The sequence below is a fragment of the Pongo pygmaeus genome, chromosome 20, assembly GCF_028885625.2.
Source record: "Pongo pygmaeus isolate AG05252 chromosome 20, NHGRI_mPonPyg2-v2.0_pri, whole genome shotgun sequence".
NCBI classification, from domain to species: Eukaryota; Metazoa; Chordata; class Mammalia; order Primates; family Hominidae; genus Pongo; species Pongo pygmaeus.
In genome coordinates this window covers 11,324,007-11,347,059 of record NC_072393.2, presented here as the reverse complement: position 1 = coordinate 11,347,059, position 23,053 = coordinate 11,324,007, and the positions used below count along the sequence as shown (strand labels likewise).

The 23,053-nt window shown below is 49.4% G+C and overlaps 1 protein-coding gene across 2 annotated transcripts in view; it reads right to left on the bottom strand.

Annotated features, from left to right (window-relative positions):
* Window positions 1-3,807, bottom strand: part of LDLR (low density lipoprotein receptor) — a 44,147-nt gene extending 40,340 nt beyond the window's left edge. The window contains exon 1 of one of the 2 annotated variants that reach the window (XM_054463952.2): window positions 3,481-3,807. In XM_054463952.2, coding sequence (XP_054319927.2) covers window positions 3,481-3,547 — 67 coding nt within the window. In that variant the 5' untranslated portion in view covers window positions 3,548-3,807. The remainder of the gene's footprint in view (window positions 1-3,480) is intronic. The other variant, XM_063657826.1, reaches the window with a different exon arrangement.
* Window positions 3,808-23,053: the final 19,246 nt, after the last annotated feature.

The following is a 23,053-nucleotide window of genomic DNA, read 5'->3' as shown; positions in this document are numbered from 1 at the left end:
CTCCAGCCTTGGCAACTCAAAAAAAAATAAACAAACAACACCTCTATAAATTCTAGTCCTCTAGCCCTCCGATCTCTCAAGTCACGAGTGACAAGTCAGGAACAAGGTTATCGAAACAGAAAAAGAGAATACACATTTCTGCTTTTTCCCCCAGCACACAAATGAGGTGGTGAATGCTTTCGATGTTTTCTTTCCCCGTGCTACTGAAAACAGTTGTACAAGGAAATCAAAATTGTAGCTAGAATCATTTCCTTGAAGAGGAAACAAACAAAGGAAAATCCCCTGGCTTAAGGGAACAGAGCCAGCTGAAAATGAATGAGAAATCAATTGATCAGCTGGCACGGTGGGTCACACCTGTAATCCCTGGACTTTGGGAGGCCGAGGCGGGTGGATCACGAGGTCAGGAGTTTGAGACCAGCCTGGCCAACATGGTGAAACCCCATCTCTACTACAAATACAAAAATTAGCTGGGCGTGGTGGCGGGCACCTATAATCCCAGCTACTCAGGAGGCTGAGGCAGGAGAATTGCTGGAACCCGGGAGGCGGGGGTTGCAGTGAACCGAGATTATGCCATTGCACTCCAGCCTGGGTGACAGAGCGAGACTCCAACTCAAAAAAAAAAAAAAAAGAAATCAATTGATCAGTGCTTCTTTCCAAATGAGGTGGGTATTTTCCCCAGAGTGATCTCAGCAATTGATTTTGCTTCCGGAAGACAGAGCCTGACTCTTTCACTATTTGCTGCTGGTCGGTTACATCTGCAGTCTCTTAGCAACAAAATGCTATTGCTTGACAGTTGGGACAGAGTGTGGAAGGCAAAAGGGACATCAAAAAGCCCATCAAAATAATAATAATAATAATAATAATAATAATAATAATAAAGCCCATCAAAGCACCCATCAAAGCAAGCAGCAACCGACCCATCTAGAATTGGATCTTATCAGGGAGGAAGTCTACAGATAAGAGCAGGAATGAGGAACAGAATTCCCCTACAGGTTTTCTGTCTCAACAAAGGTCTCTCTATTTTTTCCCAGTGTTCTCTGGAAGATAGGTATTTCCGGCCTGGGGCTCGTTAAAGCAGCCAACTCCCTTACTCAAGTTTGGGTGAGTCATTGACATGTTTGGAGCCACGCTCACCACTGTTGCCTGATTTTGATCTAAGTGAAGGCTTGCGTTCAGATTCCAACAACTTCCCTTTATAAAGGAAATGGACAAGAAACTCCCCCCTGGATATGCCTTGAAGCCAGCTAGAGCGTGAGGTGGTGCAGCTAGACGTGCTAGAAACACACACCACCGAGCTCTCAGAAGTCTGGAGGAAAACATCAGGGGTGTGGTCTCCTTGACAACAGAGGAAACATCACATTCTCAGCCATCCCGTGAGAGAGAAACTAAAGTGATGAACAAACAAGGTCTTGCTTAAGACTTCCTTAACATTTTCTCTTAAGGAAGAGGTTGATGGGTGAGTGACATACAGGTTAATCCAGTGTCTCTCTTTCTTTTGTAAAACTGAGTGGCAGAATGTTTGCAATAATCATCATCCCTGGTGGGGCGCGGTGGCTCACTCCTGTAATCCCAACAGTTTGGGAGGCTGAGGTAGGAGGATCGCTTGAGGCCAGGAGTTCAAGACCAGCCTGAGCAACAAAGCGAGACCTCATCTTTACAAAAAGTTAAAAAATAAATAAATAAATAAAAATAAAAGAACAATCATCCGAATTTCATTACACCCTCCCTCCCTCTCTGGCCTCCCAGAGAAAACCGGTATGTTAGTTACAGCGTGAATTTCAAGGCAGTTCAAAGCTCTCCATCCAGTCAAAGCCAACCCCCTTGCCAATTAAAAAAAAAGTTTCCTGCAATCCTTGTGTTCATCAGGCAATCCCAATCCTTTTCTAGGCTAGGCTGGTTCTCAGGAGGGAAAGGGCCATGTAGCCATTGTCTAGGGTGAGGCTGTCTCTCTGCAACTAATTTAAAGCCACCTAAAAAGCTCTAACTCAGGATCATGCACTAACCAGCCTCTTGTGGAAATCTAAAATCTAATCCATTTCACCCAGAGGAAAAATCGCCGCTTGGACAGCTGAACCGAAGCCATTCACAGCCTCTGAAGAAGCGAGGCCACCCCAGGGGGTCGGTCCCGGGGGCTAGCTGCCCCACCGTGGCTGAAGATCTCGGCTGCAGACCAAGGAGTGGCGGGGAGATTCTGAGGCAACGTTTCAACCTCGGAAGGAACCGAGGCCTTGAGGGTGGCCGGGGGCCCCTCTGTGAACTTGATCAGGGCTGGTGGGGCGAGGGCGCCCCCCAGGACAAGGTGGGGACGGAGGTATCGCCACAGAGCATAGCGGAAACCGGGGCCTTCGCCGGGAGGGCCCAGGCTAACGGAGGGCGACTCATGTATGTCACGGAGGCGGCTCCGGGGACCCGGGACTTGTCGTCGCCTTTGAGACAGGAACCGCGGAGGAACGACAGGCCTCCCCTGCATCCGCCTCGCCCCGGACAAGGTGAGGCTCAGACTTGCGCGCCAGCCCCGCCCGGCTCGTACACAAGCCCCGCCCTCCCGACGCCCGCCTCCGCCTCCACCGCCTCACATTGGACGAGGGGAGTGGCTCGAGGGTCGCCTGTTCGGACTGCACCCAATGGAATTCGGGGGGCGGGCCAAAGGGGCGGGGGCAGGGGCAGGGGCGGGGGCAGGGGCGGGAGGGGGTGGCCCCCGGTCCGGAGCACGCGGCGGAATCCGGGGACTGCACCCAACTCAGGGTGGCAGTGGCGCCCTGGGGTCGCGCAAAGCGGATCGGGACCCCTGAGCCCGCGGCGACCTCCAGGCTGGACATCCGGGTCTCCAGTCGCCCTCGCCCCCAGAAGGACTTAAGGCGGGGGTGGGAGTGATCCCTTCTTTTAGGACTGTAGGTCCCCACACCCAGCTCTGAGTTAGAAGAGAGGGTCCCGGCCGGGCGCGGTGGCTGACGCCTGTAATCCCAGCACTTTGGGAGGCCGAGGCGGGCAGATCACCTGAGGTCGGGGTTCGAGACCAGCCTGGCCAAAATGGTGAAACCCCGTCTCTACTAAAAATACAAAAATTAGTCGCGCGTGGTGGTTGCGCGCCTGTAATCCCAGCTATTCGGGAGGCTGAGAGAGGAGACTCGCTTAAACCCGGGAGGCGGAGGTTGCAGTGAGCCGAGATCGTGCCACTGCACTCCATCCTGGGCGACAGAGCTAGACTCCGTCTCAAAGAAGATGGGGTCCCTTACCCGGTGGAGACTGGGGGACAGCCGTGCCCCGTTTCCCTTAAATCCCTCAGACTCCTCCCGACCCTCGCGCTCCCCTCAGCGCCCCCCTCCAGCGCCCCCTCCAGCCGTTTGGGAAGGACCCTGTGCCATTACCCTACAAGTCTCCCAGGGATGGAGTGATTATTTTTACCCAAAAATATAAATTCCCAAGGGTCCCCCCGGGGGCTCCCTCTCAACCTATTCTGGCGCCTGGAGCAAGCCTTACCTGCTGCCCCTGCCGCGGCGAGGAGCAAGGCGACGGTCCAGCGCAGTTTCCAGCCCCAGGGCCCCATGCTCGCAGCCTCTGCCAGGCAGTGTCCCGACCCGGATCACGACCCGCTGTGTCCTAGCTGGAAACCCTGGCTTCCCGCGATTGCACTCGGGGCCCACGTCATTTACAGCATTTCAATGTGAGGTTTCTAGCAGGGGGAGGAGTTTGCAGTGGGGTGATTTTCAAATGTCTTCACCTCACTGCAAGAGGAGGAGTTTCGAACGGCCGATGTGACATCGGCTTTTTAACCCGTGAAGCTCTGATTCCCACTCTAGTCCTTCGAAAGTGTCACCAGGGCAGGCGACTTGATTTGTTGTATTTGGGTCTCCGGTGAAGAGCTGACCCCCCCGCCCCAAAATTGGAAACGCATCTTCTGAAAGATCCCCCTGAGATTTCTTGATGTTTAACTGTTAACATTTTGTTGTTGTTGTCCACAGAAGGATAACAACATCCTTTCAAGATCCTCCAATAGCCTAATGCCAATCTCCTCTCTGCCTCAAAAGGAAAACACTAAAAATGTTGGGAACTTCCGCCACTCTCTATATTTGCCTTTTCCTTTCTAGGAAATGTGTGTACATTTTTAGCTTACTTACGTTGTATATTGTTTTTACATGGCTATTCCAAATCACCTAATAAACACTGATCAATCAGGAATTTAAATAAAATCTTCACAAAAGTACAGCCAAAAAAATATTTTTTGTTTTATGGGATCCCGCCTTTGGATGAGCATAAACATCTGAAAAATCAATTGTACGGATACCTGGAGTCTGGACGTAAATATTGATTTCTCCCTTAGGAGAAGGAGTTGAACAAACACAAGGGCGGTTTCCTCTCCCTCAAAGCAAAACAAAACAAAACAGGGCTTTCACAGTGGAGACCAACTTTTAGAATTGAGTCTCTTTGGGGACTCATGGGGTTGCCAGAGGCCTCTTGCCAAAAAGGCACGTGTGAGAAACTTGCCTGAACCCCACACAGGGCTGGGCAGTCTTGGCGGTTCCCCCAGGAATGAGCTGGATTTCTCTGAGGTTTTACAAACTGACTTTGGCAGGGAGTGCTAACCTCTCAGCAGAATTTTAGGGAAACCTAGGAGACAAGGCAGAAAAGGGACAAATTGAACTCTCAGAAGGATAAAAAAAAAGATTAATCAGGGCGAATAATTTATTATTTTTATTATCTTTTTTACATAATTATTTATTATTTATTTATCATTATTTCCAGTGGTCACTCAGGCTGGAATGCAGTGGCGTGATCACAGCTCTCTGCAGCGTCAACCCTGGACTCAAGGAATCCTCCCACCTCAGCCTCCTGAATAGCTAGGACAACAGGAGTGCACCACCATGCTCAACTAATTTTTAATTTTTTTTTATAGCTGGGGGTCTCACTATGTTGTCCAGGCTGGTCCCGAACTCGTAGCTTCACTCAATCCTCTTCCTCTTGCATCACGATGCCTCTCAAACTGCTGGCATTACAGGCACTGTGCCCAACCCAGAAGAAGAAATTGATGATAAGAATTTTTGGCAGTTAAGACTCAGTTTCAGAATTAGGCCTTGGACAGATAAATTAGCTTTCCCAACCTGTAAAGGGGCCATCAAAATGCTTGAACCTACTTGGCAGGCTCAGTGTCAAGGTCAAATTGAAATAATTAGCGGGCCGGGCATGGTGGCTCACGCCTGTAATCCCAGCACTTTGGGAGGCTGAGGCGGGTGGATCACAAGGTCAGGAGATTGAGACCATCCTGGATAACACGGTGAAACCCCGTCTCTACTAAAAAAATACAAAAAAATAGCCGGGCATGGTGGCAGGCGCCTGTAGTCCCAGCTACTTGGGAGGCTGAGGCAGGAGAATGGCGTGAACCCGGGAGGCAGAGTTTGCAGAGAGACGAGATCGTGCCACTGCACTCCAGCCTGGGCAACAGAGTGAGACTCCATCTCAAAAAAAAAAAAAAAAAAAGAAGTAATTAGCAATCACCTAGAGAAGTTTACAAGGATAGGCAAGTTCTAGGAGCTGCTGCAACATTTATAAATGTGTCCCCATTGAATCCCATTCCTTACACCATTTGCGACATTAAACGAAAAAGTGAAGGCTGGGTGCAGTGGCTCATGCCTGTAATCCCAGCACTTTGGGAGGGTGAGGCAGGGGGATCACTTGAGCCTAGGAGTTCAGAGCCAGCCAGAGCAACACAGTGGAACCCTGTCTCTACAAAAAATACAAAAATAAGCTGGAAATGGTTGTGTGTGCCTGTAGTCCCAGCTGCTCGGGAGGCTGAGGCGGGAGGATGGCTTGAGCCCGGGAGGTCAAGGCTGCACTGAGCTGTGGTTGCGCCACTGCACTCCAGCCTGGGTGACAGAGTGAGACTGTGTCTCAAAAATAAAGATAAATTTAAAAATTCAACTTAAAGCAAAAAATGAGTAAATAAAAATTTAAAAAGTAAATATCACTGGATTTTTTTTTCTTTTTTTTTTTTTTGAGACAGAGTCTTGCTCTGTCACCCAGGCTGGAGTGCAGTGGCATGATATTGGTTCACTGCAACATCCTGCTCCCAGGTTCAAGCGATTCTCATGCCTCAGCTTCCCAAGTAGCTGAGATTACAGGTACATGCCACTACGCCCGGCTAATTTTCGTATTTTTAGTAGAGATAGGGTTTTGCCATGTTTGCCAGGCTGGTCTCGAACTCCTGACCTCAGGTGATTCACCTGCCTCAGCCTCCCAAAGTGCTGGAATTACAGGTGTGAGCCACTGTGCTGGCCCAATATCACTGGGTTTGATTTCCTTTAAAAAAAATTTAAGGCCGGGGTGCGGTGGCTCATGCCTGTAATGCCAGCGTTTTGGGAGGCCGAGACGGGTGGATCACGAGGTCAGGAGATTGAGACCATCCTGGCTAACAAGGTGAAACCCCATCTCTACTAAAAAAATACAAAAAAATTAGCGGGGCGTGGTGGTGAGCGCCTGTAGTCCCAGCTACTCAGGAGGCTGAGGCAGGAGAATGGCGTGAACCCAGGAGGCAGAGCTTGCAGTGAACCAAGATCGCACCTTTGCACTCCAGCCTGGGCGACAGAGTGAAACTCCGTCTCAAAAAAAAAAAAAAAAAAAAAAAAAAAAAAATTTAAGACGGCCAGGCACAGTGGCTCATACCCTGTAATCCCAGCACTTCAGAAGGCCAAGGCAGGTGGATCACCTGAAGTCAAGACTTTCAGACCAGCCTGGCCAACATGGCGAAACCTTGTTTCTACTAAAACTACAAAAATTAGCCAGGCATGGTAGCAGGCGCCTATAGTCCCAGCTACTTGGGAGGCTGAGTCAGGAGAATCACTTGAACCTGGGAGGTAGAGGTTACAGTGGGCCGAGATCACGCCACTACACTTCAGCCTGGGTGACAGAGGGAAACTCCCTCTGAAAAAAAAGAAAAAAAAAAATATGCTAGGCGTGGTGGCTCACGGCTGTCTCACGCCTGTAATCCCAGCACTTTGGGAGGTGGAGGTGGGCAGATCACCTGAGGTCAGGAGTTCGTGACCAGCCTGGCTAACAGGGTGAAACCCCATTTCTACTAAAAAAAAAAAAAAAATACAAAAAATTAGCCAGGCGTCATGGTGCATGCCTGCAATTCCAGCTACTAGGGAGGCTGAGGCCGGAGAATCGCTTGAACCCAGGAGGCGGAGGTTGCAGTGAGCCGAGATCGCGCCATTGCACTCCAGCCTGGGCAAGAAGAGAGAAACTCTGTCTCAAAAACAAAAACAAAAAATTATAAGACGTAAGCTCAGTGTGTGTCATGAGTCCACATCTGGTTACCCAGAAAGAGTTACCAGGAGAGGGACTCCCTTCCCGGAAGGCACTTGGCTTACATAGTTCCCAGAGCTAGAGGTCAGGGCAGGTCTGGAAAACAGCCACAAAAACTCTGAAAAGCACATTCCTGGGGTGCCAAGGCCTGGCCAAGTTTTCCAGAACAGCGTTCCCCAGGCCCCTGACCTGCCTGCCACTCACGGACACGGTCATACATGGCCCTGAGGACTGAGTCATGCTGATAAATTTTTCTGTTTCTTGGTTTCCATTTGTGCTCTTGTAACTAGCTCATAGGGCTCTTGTAAGGATTAAGTTAAAATATATAAAGCGACTAGAGGCCAGGTGAGGTGGCTCATGCCTGTAATCCCCAGCACTTTGGGAGGCAGAAGCGGGAGGATCACTTGAGCCCAGGAGTTGGAAACCAGCCTGGGCCACATAGTGAGACCCTGTCTCTACAAAAAATAAAACAGTTAGCCAGGGATGGTGGCTCACACCTGTGGTCCCAGCTACTCAGGAGGCTGAGGTAGGAGGATTGCTTGAGCCAAGGAGGTTGAGGCTGCAACGAGCTACGATCACGCTGCTGCACTCCAGCCCAATCAACAGAGCCAGGCTGTCTCTCAATTAAAAAAAAAAAGTGATTAGAGCCACACTCGGTGCATAATAAATACCATATAGGGTGTGTTTTCTCTGTGGCTGCTTTTGTGTTGCAACTGCATTTTTTTTTTTTTTAATCTCTTCAGGGAAGACCTGCCAGTTCCTGCCGGTTTTTTTTGTTGTTTTTTTTTGACGGAGTCTAGCTCTGTCACCCAGGCTGGTATGCAGTGGCGCAATCTCGGCTCACTGCAACCTCCGTCTCCCGGGTTCAAACAATTTTCCTGCCTCAGCCTCCCAAGTAGCTGGGACTACAGGCATGTGCCACCACGCCCGGCCAATTTTTTGTATTTTTTTTTTTTTTGAGACGGAGTCTCTCTCTGTCGCCCAGGCTGGAGTGCAGTGGTGCAATCTCGGCTCACTGCAAGCTCCGCCTCCCGGGTTCACACCACTCTCCTGCCTGAGCCTCCCGAGTAGCTAGGACTACAGGCGCCGCCACCACAGCCGGCTAATTTTTTTTGTATTTTTAGTACAGATGGGGTTTCACCGCGTTAGCCAGGATGGTCTCGATCTCCTGACTTCGTGATCCGCCAGCCTTGGCCTCCCAAAGTGCTGGGATTACAGGCATGAGCTGCCACGCCCGGCCTAATTTTTTGTATTTTTAGTAGAGACGGGTTTCACTTTGTTAGCCAGGATGGTCTGGATCTCCTGATCTCGTGATCCGCCCGCCTCAGCCTCCCAAAGTGCTGGGATTACAGGCATGAGCCACCGCACCTGGCCTGTGCCTGCCTTCTTTCTATTAGGGAATCAGTAAGTAATCCTGCTGTGGAACCCACTTTATTGGAAAGTTCCTGAACTCCCAAAGTTATCTAATACAACTCAGCGTGGGCATTTTCCTCGTTGTAATAGCCCACCTGCCCCCGTCCTCCCATTTTCTACCTCTCTAATTCACCAAGAGGCTCAGACCGGAATAGGTCTCTGCCCCAACGAGCCTGGCCTTTGGCAGCGGTGAGCCATTGCAGCTGTGGTCTGGCCTTAAGCCCATCAGTCCACAGAGAAACCATCAGTAACAGCAGAGACCTCGGTGCCTGCCAGTGGGTGGAATCAGGAACCTGCCTTGGCTCAGCTGGCATCAGTTATCTTCACAAAATGCCCATAAGCCATGTGCTGACAGACCCCATGGCTTGCTGGAATACAGCAATATTAAAATTCCACAGTGGAACTCCACAGTGCCTCCTAGAATACAGCAATAGTGAAAGTTGCATAAATAAGTGAAAATAAGGTCTAGTGTAGTGGGTCACACCTGTAATCCCAGCACTTTGGGAGGCTGAAGCGGGCAGATCACTTGAGGTCAGGAGTTCAAGACTAGCCTGGGCAACATGGTGAGACTCTGTCTCTACTAAAAACAAAACAACAAAACAAAACAAAACAAAAAACAGGGAGAGTGGAGGGCTAGGGGAGGGACAGCATTAGGAGAAATACCTAATGTAGATGACAGGTTGATGGGTGCAGCAAACCACCATGGCACATGTATACCTATGTAACAAACCTGCACGTTCTGTACATGTATCCCAGAACTTAAAAGTATAATAAATATATATATATTTTTAAAAAATAGCTGGGCACAGTGGCACACACCTGTAGTCCCTGCTACGGAGAGGCTGAGGCACAAGAATCGCTTGAACCCGGGAGGCAGAGGTTGCAGTAAGCCAAGATCACACCGGCTGGGTGCGGTGGCTCACGCCTGTAATCCCAGCACTTTGGGAGGCCGAGGCGGGCAGATCACGAGGTCAGGAGATCGAGACCATCCTGGCCAACATAGTGAAACCCCATCTCTACTAAAAATACAAAAATTAGCCGGGCGAGGTGGCAGGTGACTGTGGTCCCAGCCACTTGGGAGGCTGAGGCAGAAGAATGGCGCGAACCTGGGAGGCGGAGCTTGCAGTGAGCCGAGATCGCGCCACTGCACTCCAGCCTGGGTGACAGGGCGAGACTCCATCTCAAAAAAAAAAAAAAAAAATAGATCACACCACTGCATTCTAGCCTGGGCGACAAAAGCGAGAGTCTGTCTCAAAAAAAAAAAAAAATTACCTTATAATCCAGAAACTCCACATCTGAAATATCCCCAAAAGCATTGAAAGCAGAGACCCAAAGATATGTGTATACCATGTTCATAGAAGCATTCTTCAAAATGGCCAAAGGTGGGATCAACCCAAGTGTCCATCAGGATAAACAAAATATATCATATTAATATAATAGAATATCATTTAGCCTTAAAAGCAAGGAAATTCAGGCATCCTCCAACATGGACAAACCTTGAGGATATAAGGCTGGGTGAAATAAGCCAGTCACAAAAGGACAAACAGGTTTGACTCCACTTCTATTAGGTCCTAGAATAGGCAAATTCATACAAAAAGTAGACAAAAAGTAGAATAGTGATTACCAGGGGCTGAGAGGAAGAACGGGGAATTGGGTATGGGGTTTTCACTTTGCAAGATGAAAAACTTCTGCAGATGAGTAGTGGTGACGGTTGAACAACAATGTGAGTATACTTTAATGCCTCTGAACTTGAAGATGGTTAATATGGTAAATTTTAGGGCTGAGCGTGGTGGCTCCTGCCTGTAATCCCAGCACTTTGGGAGGCCGAGGGGGGCGGATCAATTGAGGTCAGGAGTTTGCGACCAGCTTGGCCAACTTGGCGAAACCCAGTCTCTACTAAACATACAAAATTAGCCGGGTATGGTGGCACGCGCCTGCAATCCCAGCTACTCGGGAGGCTGAGGCAGGAAAATCGCTTGAACCCAGGAGGCAGAGGCTGCAGTGAGCCAAGATCATGCCACTGCACTCCAACCTGGGCAACAGAGTGAGACCCTGTCTCAAAAGAAAAAAAAAGGGTAAATTTTACATCTATTTTGCTACAATAAAAAGATTTACAAAAAAAAAAAGCAAAAGGACTCAAAAGGTGGACATATGGAAAAACCTCCATCCCACTCAGGTCCCCTGCCTTCTGACAATTAAGACTGCTGACCTTTTTTGGTTTTTTTTGAGACGGAGTCCTGCTCTGTCACCCAGGCTAGAGTGCAATGGCACAGTCTCGGCTCACTGCAACCTCTGCCTCCCGAGTTCAAGCGATTCTCCTGCCTCAGGTTCCAAAGTAGAGCTGGGGCTACAGGCGCATGCCACCGTACCCGGCTAATTTCTGTATTTTTAGTAAAGACGGGGTTTCACTATATTGGTCAGGCTGATCTAGAACTCCTGAACTTGTGATCCGTCCGCGTTGGCATCCCAAAGTGCTGGGATTACAGGCATGAGCCACCATGCCTGGCCAGGACTGCTGACCTTTTAAGCATATCCTTCTAGAACAGTCTAAGCATATACAAGGAGGAGAGTACATCATATTCCCCTCCATTTCCCCCTGTACATTGTAGTACCCATTCATACTGCTCTATACCTTCAGGTTTCATTTATTGAGGTATCTTAAAGAATGTTCCGGGGAAAAAAAAAAAGAATGTTCTGGAACAACAGAAATCAGACTATGGATGGACAGGATTTCCGCAGGTAGGAGCAGCACCGAGGTGGAAATGGCAGATCAGTGAAAGCTGGCTGAGGCAAGGCATATGTGTGGAACGCTGGGAGGTTGAAATAAAATTGGGAGAGACACTTTCACATCCCCTGGGAATGAAAGAAACTATTTTCGGGGCAGTGAGAAGACTTTGAAAAAAAAAGTTAGAGTTCTCATGCGGGTGCATGACTTCTCAGTTCCGTCATGGGAGTGGGGATACCAGAGGGAAAGGAGACTGATCAATCAGGTTGGGACTTAGGCTGAGGTGGGGTGAGGAGAGCAGGAAGAGGAAAAAGTATACACCTCTTACGTTAGACTTTATATTTATCTCTCGAGCAGGTCATTATTTAAATCATTAAATTAAACTTTCTTTCTTTTTTTTTTTTTTTTTTTGAGACAGAGTCTTGCTCTGTCACCCAATGGCGCAATCTCAGCTCACTGCAACTTCCATCTCCCGGGTTGAAGCGATTCTCCTGCCTCAGCCTTCCAAGTAGCTGGGACTACACCCGGCTAAGTTTTGTATTTTTAGTAGAGATGGGGTTTCACCATGTTTGTTAGCCAGGCTGGTCTCGAACTCCTGACCTCAAGTGATCTACCTACCTCGGCCTCCCAAAGTGCTGGGATTACAGGCGTGAGCCACTGTGCCCGAACTTTTTTATGGTTTGTTGTTGTTGTTGTTGTTGTTTTTTGAGATGGAGTCTTGCTCTGTTGCCAGGCTGGAGTGCAGTGGTGCAATCTCTGCTCACTGCAACCTCTGACTCCCTGGTTCAAGTGATTCTCCTGCCTCAGCCTCCCGAGTAGCTGGGACTACAGGTATGCACCACCACGTCCAGCTAATTTTTGTGTTTTTAGTAGAGACGAGGTTTCATCATGTTGGCCAGGATGGCCTCGATCTCCTGACCTCATGGTCTGCCCGCCACGGCCTCCCAAAGTGCTGGGATTACAAGCGTGAGCCACTGAGTCCGGCCTTTTTTTTTTTTTTTTTTTGAGGCAGGCTCTTTCTCTGTCACCCAGGCTGGAGTGTAGTTCAATCGTAGCTCATTGCAGCTTCAACGTCCTGGGCTCAAGAGATCCTCCAGCCTCAGCCTCCAAAAAAGCTAAAACTAGAGGCATACACCACCATGTCTACCTAATTTTTAAATTTTCTGTAGAGACAGGGTCTCACTATATGGCCCAGACTGGTCTTGAACTCCTGGACTCGAGCAATCCTCCTGCCTGGGTCTTCCAAAGTCCTGGGATTATAGGCGTGAGCCAACATACCCGGCCATAAAAATTTCATTTATGAAGTGTCCTTGTCTTCTCATCGTTTATGAATTATACCTGTGTGAAGCACATTGTTTACAGACTACTCCTAGTTAGATTTCACAAATGATTTCTGGAAATATCTAGAATGATCTGGAAGAGTCTGGAAAGCTTTGGAGGGATGGGAAGTCTGGCCAAAATTAGGAAGAGTCAGATTTCCATCTTGATTACGTTGCTTCTGTGACCTTCCTCGAACGAATCATTTCTTTCTGGGTCTTCTATTTACTCTTCATTCAAGTAACTTTTCTTGGCCAGGCGCAGGGTTTCACACCTGTAATCCCAGCACTCTGGGAGACCGAGGCAGGTGGATCACGTGAGGTCAGGAGTTTGAGATCAGCCTGGCCAACATGGTGAAACTGCATCTCTACTAAAAATACAAAAATTGGCCAGGCGTGGTGGCAGGCGCCTATAATCCTAGCTACTTGGAAGGCTGAGGCAGGAGAATCACTTGAACCCGGGAGGCAGAGCTTGCAGCTTTTTTTTTTTTTTTCTTGAGATGGAGTCTCACTCTGTTGCCCAGGCTGGAGTGCAGTGGCACGATCTCACCTCACTGCAAGCTCTGCCTCCCTGGTTGAAGCGATTCTCCTGCCTCAGCCTCCAGAGTAGCTGGGATTACAGGCATGCAGCATCACGCTTGGCTAATTTTTGTATTTTTAGTAGAGATGGGGTTTCACCATGTTGGCCAGGCTGGTCTCGAATCCCTGACCTCGTGATCCGCCCGCCTCATCTTCCCAGTGTTGGGATTACAGGTGTGAGCCACCATGCCTGGCCGTGTTTTTATTTTTATTTATCTGCTTTTGGGACAGAGTCTTGCTCTGCAGTCCAGGCTGGAGTGCAGTGGCACAATCTCGGCTCACTGCAACCTCTGCCTCCAGGGTTCAAGCAATCCCCCTGCCTTAGCCTCCCGAGTAGCTGGGATTACAGGTGCCCGCCACCATGCCCAGTTAATTTTTGTATTTTTAGTAGAGACGGGGTTTCATCATATTGGTCAGGCTGGTCTCGAACGCTGGACCTCAGGTGGTCCGCCCACCTCAGCCCCGCCAAAGCGCTGGGATTACAGGCGTGAGCCACTGCGCCCGGCCAGATTCTGCTTTTATTTTAGCTGAGCTGCCCTGATGGTTCCAAAGGCCAAGGTCAGGTGTTTGTTGCCCACAATCTAATCTTGGTCTACAAAGGCCTGGGCTGCAAGGCCTTCCATTTCCCAGTGGTGGGCAGATCCGTTGCAGTTGCTGGGGAACAGACTCTCCGTTATCTGGCATGTGCGCAACTGTGGAATAACCAAGATAGAAGGAAGGACATTGGCAGGAGCTAAGATGGGCCAGAGTCCTGTAATCCCAGCACTTTGGGAGGCGAGGCGGGAGGATCACGGGGTCAGGAGTTCGAGGCTAGCCTGACCAACGTGGTGAAACCCCATGTCTACTAAAAATACAAAAATCAGCCGGGCGTGGTCACAGGCACCTGTAATCCCAGATACTCAGGAGGCTGAGGCAGGAGAATCGCTTGAACCTGGAAGGTGGAGGTTGCAGTGAGCCGAGATCACACCATTGAGCTCTAGCCTGGGAGACAGAGACTCTGTCTCAAAAAAAAAAAAAAAAAAAAAAGAGGCCAGGCGCAGTGGCTCACGCCTGTAATCCCAGCACTTTGGGAGGCCAAGGCAGGAGGATCACGAGGTCAGGAGATCTAGACCATCCTGGCTAACATGGTGAAACCCTGTCTCTTCTAAAAATACAAAAAATTAGCCAGGCGTGGTGGCGGGTGCCTGTAGTCCCAGCTGATCGGGAGGCTGAGGCAAGGGAATGGCGTGAACCCAGGAGGCGGAGCTTGCAGTGAGCCGAGATCGCGCCACTGCACTCCAGCCTGGGCGACAGAGCAAGACTCTGTCTCAAAAAAATTAAATAAATAAAAATAAAAGAGGGGCCAGAGTCCAGGACTCCACCCTGGCTGAGACTGAACTTCAACTACCCAAGTAGCAAGTGGCTACAACGTTTAAAATTGCACAGCCCCGGGTTCTGATCTGGAGACAGGGTTGGGGGCATGGGGGCGGTGGTGGGGGCAGTGGGTGGGGGAAGGGTGTCTTATATGTTGCACTTCATTACACGGATGTCGTATTGGCTGGGCACAGTGGCTCATTCCTGTAATCCCAGCACTTCGGGAGACCGAGACAGGAGAATCACTTGAAGCCAGGAGTTCAATACCAGCCCGGCCAACGTGATGAAATCCCGTCTCTACTAAAAATACAAAATTTAGCCAGGTGTGGTGGTGGGTACCTGTAATCCCAGCTACTCAGGAGGCTGAGGCAGGAGAATTGCTTGATCCTGGGAGGCAGAGGTTGCAGTGAGCCAAGATTGCGCCACTGCACTCTAGCCTAGGTGACAGAGTAAGACTCTGTCTCAAAAAAAAAGAATGTTGTATGTATGGATTACCTGTGTGATTAAGAGGAGAAAGGTGGGCCGTGCCTGTAATCCCAGCACTTTGGAAGGCCGAAGTGGATCATTTGAGGTCAGGAGTTCGAGACCAGCCTGGCCAACATGGTGAAACCCCGCCTCTACTAAAAATACAAAAAAATTAGCCAAGATCACGCCATTGCATTCCAGCCTGAGCAACAAGAGCGAAATTTTGTCTCATAAATAAATAAAGAGGAGAAAAGTGAAATAAGCCAGTCACTGAAGTGGAGACACTGTAGGATTCAACTTATAGGCGGTCCCCAGAGTAACAGATTCACAGAAAGCAGATTCACAGAGTAGAACCTGGAGTAGAATTCTGGTTTGACGGTGATTAGGGAATGGGGCTGTGGGCTGGTTCTTACACTCGAGCATGTGTTGAGACTTGCCTGGTTTGAAATTCCCCTAGCACCAGAATAAAATGGTGGGTGCCAGGGACTGGGGAGGTGGAATGGGGAGTGAGTGTTTCTCGGGGACATAGTTACATTTGGGAAGATGAGAAAGGTGCAGAAGGCTGGGCGAAGTGGCTCACGGCTGTAATCTCAGCAGTTTGGAGCAGACCACTTGAGGCCAGGAGTTCAAGATCAGCCTGGCCAATATGGTGAAACACCGTCTCTACTAAAAATGCAAAATAATTAGCAGGGCATGGTGATGTGTATCTGTAATCCCAGCTACTGGGGAGACTGAGGCAGGAGAATAGCTTGAACCTGGAAGGCAGAGGTTGCAGTGAGCCAAGATCACACCACTGCACTCTAGACTGGGCGAGAGAGTAAGACCCTGTCTCAAAACAAACAAACAAAAAAAGAAAGATGGAGATGGACGGCGGCTGATGGTTGCACAACAACGTGAATGTGCTTAATGCTGCTGAACTGTGCACTTAAAAATGGTTAAGAGGGCCGGGCGCGGTGGCTCATGCCTGTAATCTCGGCACTTTGGGAGGCTGAGGCGGGTGGATCGCTGGAGGTCAGGAGTTCGAGACCAGCCTGACCAACATGGCGAAACCCCATCTGTACTAAAAATACAAAAATTGGCTGCGCGTGGTGGCTCACGCCTCTAATCCCAGCACTTTGAGAGGCCGAGGTGGGCAGATCACTAAGTCAGGAGTTTGAGATCAGCCTAGCCAACGTGGTGAAACTCTGTCTCTACTAAAAATAAAAAAATTAGCCAGGCTTGGTGGCCACTGCACTGCAGCCTGGGTGACAGAGCAAGACTCCGTCTCAAAAAAAAAAAAAAAAAAAAAAATTAACCAGGTGTGGTGGTGGCACATGCCTGTAGTCCCAGCTACTCAGGAGGCTGAGACAGGAGAATCGCTTGAACCCGGGAGGCAGAGGTTGCAATGAGCCGAGATCATGACACTGCACTCCAGCCTGGGCAACAGAGCGAGACTCCATCTTAAAATAAATAAATATATCAAAATAAAAAATTATTTGGGCATGGTGGTGGGTGCCTGTGGTCTCAGCTACCTGGGAGGCCAAGGCAGGAGGATTGCTTGAATCCAGAAGGTTGAGGGTGTACTGAGCTGTGATCGTGCCACTGCCCTCCAGCCTGGGCAACAGAGCAAGACCCTGTCTAAAAAATAATAATACTAATACAAAAAGAAAACCAAAAAAAAAAAAAAAAAAAGAAAGAAAGGGAGGAAGGAGAGAGGAAGGAAAGAAAGAAGAAAATAAAGGGGGCAGGAAGGGAGCAAAGAAGGACAGACAGATGGAAAGAGAAAGAAAATATTGTTTAAAGCTCCTCCAAACCATCTGGCTAACCTTGGCTCCCAGCTTCTCTGCGTCAGCAGTGACGAACTCTGGCCCTCCGGCTCAATGTCAAGGGCACCAGAGCCTCATGCATCTCTCTTGCCAGCCGACCTAACTCTGTTGCCCAGAACCCCTAGGAATCCAGGGAGAAAAAGCCAGTGAGAAACCCCTGCAGGGGCCCCAAGGCCTGTGTCTGTGTCTGCTCTTCTCCATCTGCATCTTAGTTCACAAGGCGACCTCATCGCCCTGCCTGGAATTGGGGCTCCGTCCTTGGTTGAATTGGTTAGAACTTGTGGTCTTAGGTCAAGGAGACATCATCCCTGTCTCAGGGTGCGCTGGACAGGGCTAGGTGCCTGCCACACGAGCACCCTTCTTTTCTTTCCTTTTTAAGTTAAAAAAACCTTTTTTTTTTTTCTGAGACAGAGTTTTGCTCTGTCCCCCAGGCTAGAGTACAGTGGCGTGATCTCGGCTCACTGCAAGCTCCACCTTCCGGGTTCACGCCATTCTCCTGCCTCAGCCTCCCGAGTAGCTGGAACTACAGGTGCCCGCCACCATGCCCAGCTAAATTTTTGTATTTTTAGTAGACGCAGGGTTTCACCGTGCTAGCCAGGATGCTCTCAATCTCCTGACCTCGTGATCCACCCACCTCAGCGTCTCAAAGTGCTGGGATTACAGGTGTGAGCCACCGCACCTGGCAAAAAAACCTGTTTTTTATGTGTGTTTGTTTGGAGACAGGGTCTCACTCTCTCACCCAGGCTGGAGTGCAGTGGTGCAATCATGGCTCGCTGCAGCCTGGACCTCCCTGGGCTCAGGTGATCCTCCCAACTCAGCCTCCCCAGTAGCTGGGATTACAGACGTGCCACGATACCCAGCTAATGTACTTTTAGTAGAGACAGAGTTTCACCATGGTGGTCAGGCTGGTCTCGAACTCCTGACCTTGTGATCACCCACCTCAGCCTCCCAAAGTGTTGGGATTACAAGCGTGATCCCCCGTGCCTGGCCCACCTTAACCACTTTTTTTTTTTTTTTTTGAGACGGAGTCTCGCTCTGTCGCTCAGGCTGGAGTGCAGTGGCACAATCTTGGCTCGCTGCAAGCTCTGCCGCCCGAGTTCATGTCATTCTCCTGCCTCAGCCTCCCAAGTAGCTGGGACTACAGGTGCCCACCACCACGCCCAGCTAATTTTTTGTATTTTTTAGTAGAGACGGGGTTTTACCATGTTAGCCAGATGGTCTCGATCTCCTGACCTCGTGATCCTCCTGCCTCGGCCTCCCAAAGTGCTGGGATTACAGGTGTGAGCCACCGCGCCCGGCCCATCTTAACCACTTTTAACTGCATAGTTAAGTGGCATTAAGTGCATTCACACAGTTGTGCAACCACCACCATCACCATCCATCTCCAGAACATTCTCAACTTCCCAAACTGAAACTCTGGCCACACTCCCTCCCAGCCCGTGGCACACACCATTCTACAACTCTAGGGACCTCTTATGAATGAGATCAGGCAGTATTTGTCCTTTTACGTCTGGCTTATTTCACTGAGCATAACGTCTGTGTTGGGTGTTGGAGCCTGTGTCAGAACTTCCTTCCTTCCTTTTTTTTTTTTTTTTTTTTTAAGACAAGAGTCTTGCTCTGTCACCCAGGCTGGAGTGCAGTGACACAATCTCGGCTCTCTGCAGCCTCTGCCTTCCGAGTTCCAGCGATTCTCCTGCCTCAGTCTCCCGTGTAGCCTAGATTACAGGCGTGTGCCACCACACTCGGCTAATTTTTCTGTATTTTTAGTAGAGTTGGGATTTCACCATGTTGGCCAGGCTGGTCTTGAACTCCTGACCTCAGGTGAAATCCCCACACCCTTACGAAGCCTCCCAAAGTGCTGAGAGTACAGGCATGAACCACTATACTCAGTGAGAGTTTCCTTCCTGTTAAAGGTCAGACACTGTTCCACGGTACAGATACACCATCTTTTGTTTACCTGTTCTTCCATCCACAGGCCCTTGGGTTGAGTCCACCTTTCGGCTGTGGTGAATAACGCTGCTATGAACATGGACATGCAAATAATCTCTCTGAGCTCCCGCTTTTTTTTTTTTTTTTTTTTCTGAGACGGAGTTTTTCTTTCTGTTGCCCAGGCTGGAGTGCGGTGGCGTGATTTCCACTCACTGCAATCTCCGCCTCCCAAGGTTCAAGCACTTCTTCTGCCTCAGCCTCAGTAGCTGGGACTACAGGTGTGCGCCACAACTCCCAGCTAATTTTTGTATTTTTAGAAGAGACAGAGTTTCACCACGTTGGCCAGGCTGGACTTGAACTACTCCTGGCGTCAAGTGATCCGCCTGCCTCGGCCTCCCCAAGTGCTGAGATTACAGGCCCTGTGAGGTACCGCGCCTGGCCATCCTGCTTTCAATTCTTTTGGTGATATACCCAAAAGTGGAACTGCTTGGGTCCTACGGTAATTCCATTTATCTTCTGGAGGGGGAACCATCACACAGTTTTTTTGTTTTTTATTTATTTTTATTTTTTTTGAGATGGAGTCTCGCTCTGTCGCCCAGGCTGGAGTGCAGTGGCGTGATCTTGGCTCACTGCAAGCTCTGCCTCCCAGGTTCACGCCATTCTCCTGCCTCAGCCTCCCAAGTAGCTGGGATTACAAGCACCCGCCACCACACCCAGCTAATTTTTGTATTTTTTGTAGAGACGGGGTTTCACTGTGTTAGCCAGGATGGTCTCGATCTCCTGACGTGATTGGCCCACCTTCGCCTCCCAGTGCTGGGATTACAGGTGTGAGCCACCGTGCCCAGACTATTTTTGTATTTTTAGTAGAGATGAGGTTTCGCCCGTTGGCCAGGCTGGTCTCAAACTCCTGACCTCAAGTGATCTGCTCTCTGCGGCCTCCCAAAGTGTTGGGATTACAGGTGTGAGCCACCACTCCTGGCCAATCCTACTGATTTAAATGGGTTGGTGTAACTGATTGCAATTCTGACATACAGCCTTCAAGGAAAAAGTGCCAACTGCCCTTACAGGGCCTTCTGAGAGAGTATTTTATCCTAACTTTGATTTTGTGGACAGCAATTTAGAACCACACTGTCTGAGCACAAAACCGAACTCTGTCTTTTACTGTGTGACCTTGGGCAAGTTTTTTTTCTTTTTAAGATGGAGCCTCGCTCTGTTGCCAGGCTGGAGTGCAGTGGCTCTCGATCTCAGCTCACCACAACCTCCACCTCCCAGGTTCAAGGGATTCTCCTGCCTCATCCTCCTGAGTAGCTGGGACTACAGGTGCTTGCCACCATGCCTGGCTAATTTTTGTATTTTTAGTAGAGACGGGGTTTCACTATGTTGGCCAGGCTATTCTCAAACTCCTGACCTCGTGATCCACCCACCTTGGTCTCCCAGTGTGCTGGGATTCCAGATGTGAGCCACTGCACCTGGCCTTCCTTTTTCTTTTTTAAAGGTTAAAGTAGGTTTCTTGTGGTCTGTTCAATAAAAGAACATATTTTATAATCCATTTCAGTGATGCTGGTGTTTTTTTGTTTGTTTTGTTTTTGAGATGGATTTAGCTCTTGTTGCCCAGGCTGGATGGCGCAATCTTGTCTCACTGCAACCTCCGCCTCCCAGGTTCAAGCGATTCTCCTGCCTCAGCCTCCCAAGTAGCTGAGACTACAGGTGCCCGCCACCACACCTGGCTAATTTTTGTATTTTCAGTAGAGATGGGGTTTCACCATGTTGGCCAGGATGGTCTCGAACCTGAGGCCAGGATCACCTCAGGTGATCCACCTGCCTTGGCCTCCCAAAGTGTTGGGATTACAGGCATGAGCCACTGAGCCTGGCCAAAATTTCAGTCTTTTTAATGGCAGTGTAGTACTACATTGTGTATATACACCGCATTTTCTTTATTCATTCAAACATTGATGGGCACTTAGGTTGATTCCATATTTTGGCTACTGTGAATAGTATGCTAATAAATATGAGAGCATCTTTTTTTTTCCCCTGAAACAGTCTTGTTCTGTCGCCCAGGCTGGAGTGTAGTGGCGCAATCTTGGCTCACTGCAACCTCTGCCTCTTGGGTTCAAGCGATTCTTCTGCCTCAGCCTCTCGAGTAGCTGGGATTACAGGCATGCACCACCATGTCCAGCTATCATTTACTTATTAAGAGGATTTATAACCAGTTTTTCTTTTTCTTTTGAGACAGAGTCTAATTCTGTCACCCAGGCTGGAGTGTAGTGATGTGATCACAGCTCACTGCAGACTTCACCTCCAGACTCAAGCAATCCTTCTACCTCAGCCTCACAAGTAGCTGAGATCACAGGTGTGTGCCACCATGACCACCTAAGTTTTAAATTTTTTTTTGTAAAGGTAAGGCCTCATTTTATTGCTCAGGCTGGTCTCAAACTCCTGGGCTCAGGTAATCCTTCTTGCTCAGCCTCCCAGTGTGCTGGGATTACAGATTTGAGCCACCACACCTGGCTTTTTTTTTTCCTCTTTTTCTTCTTTTTTTTTTTTGAGATGGAGTCTTGCTCTGTCCTCAGGCTGGAGTGCAGAGGTGCAATCTTGGCTCACTGCAACCTCCGCCTCCCAGGTTCAAGCAATTCTCCTGCTTCAGCCTCCCAAGTAGGTGGGATTACAGGAGCCTGCCACCATGCCTGGCTAATTTTTGTATTTTTAGTAGAGACGGGGTTTCACCATGTTGGCCAGGATGGTCTTGATCTCTTGACCTCGTGATCCGCCCGCCCCGGCCTCCCAAAGTGCTGGGATTACAGGCTTGAGCCACTGCGCCCTTCTTTTAAAAATAAAGACAGGAGGCTGGGCGCAGTGGCTCACGCCTGTAATCCCAGCACTTTGGGAGGCTGAGACAGGCGGATCACGAGGTCAGGAGATCGAGACCATCTTGGCTAACACGGTGAAACCCCGTCTCTACTAAAAATACAAAAAAATTAGCCGGGCGTGGTTGCGGGAGCCTGTAGTCCCAGCTACTCAGGAGGCTGAGGCAGGAGAATGGCATGAACCCGGCAGGCGGAGCTTGCAGTGAGTCGAGATTGCACCACTGAACTCCAGCCCGGGTGACAGAGTGAGACTCCGTCTCAAGAAAATAAATAAATAAATAAATAAATAAATAAATAAAGACAGGAATCTCACTATGTTCCCCAAGGGGGTCTCAAACTCCTGACCTGAAGCGATCCTCCCGCCATGGCCTCTGAAACTGATTATAGGTGTGAGCCACTGTGCCCAGCCTGAACAGTTTTTCTAATGCACTCATGTTTCTTCTTTGCAGTTCTTTTTTGGGGCCTCTAAAGAAATAAGAGGCCAGGCACAGTGGCACATGCTTGTAATCCCAGCACTTTGGGTAGCCAAGGTGGGCAGATCATCTGAGGTCAGGAGTTCAAGACCAGCCTGATCAACATGGCAAAACCCCGTCTCTATTAAAAAAAAAAAAGCCAGGTGTGGTGGCAGGTGCCTGTAATCCCAGCTACTCAGGAGGCTGAGGCAGGAGAATCTCTTGAATCCGGTAGGGAGAGGTTGCAGTGAACTTAGATCCAGCCACTGCACTCCAGCCTGGACGAGAGTGAGACTTCATCTCAAAAAAAAAAAAAAAAAAAAAAAAAGAAATAGGAGGAACTTCTCTTCTGTCAGTTTCTTTTTTCCTTTTGTAGAGACAAAGTCTTCCTCTGTCACTCAGGCTGGAGTGCAGTGGTGGGATCACAGCTCACTGCAGCCTTGCCCCTCTCAACCTAAGTTATCTTCTCACCTCAGCCTCCTGAGTAGCTGGGACTACAGGTGGACACCACCATGCCTGGATAATTTTTTTTTTTTTTGGTAGACACGGTTTCTCACTATATTGTCCAGGCTGATGTCAGACTCCTGGGCTCAAGTGCCCCTCCTGCCTCAGCCTCCCAAGTAGCTGGGATTATAGGCATGCACCACCACACCCGGCCAGAAATATGCTTTGAAAACCGACCTTTGTAGGACTTTTTTGTAGAGCTTAGGCTGCTCTTGAACGTCTGGGCTCAAGCGATCCTCCTACCTCAGCATCCCAAAGTGCTGGGATTACACGCGTGAGCCATTATGACCCGCCCCAAGTGCTTCCTGCTCCAGATTACCAAAGAAGGCAAGAAGGAGCGGGAACTGAT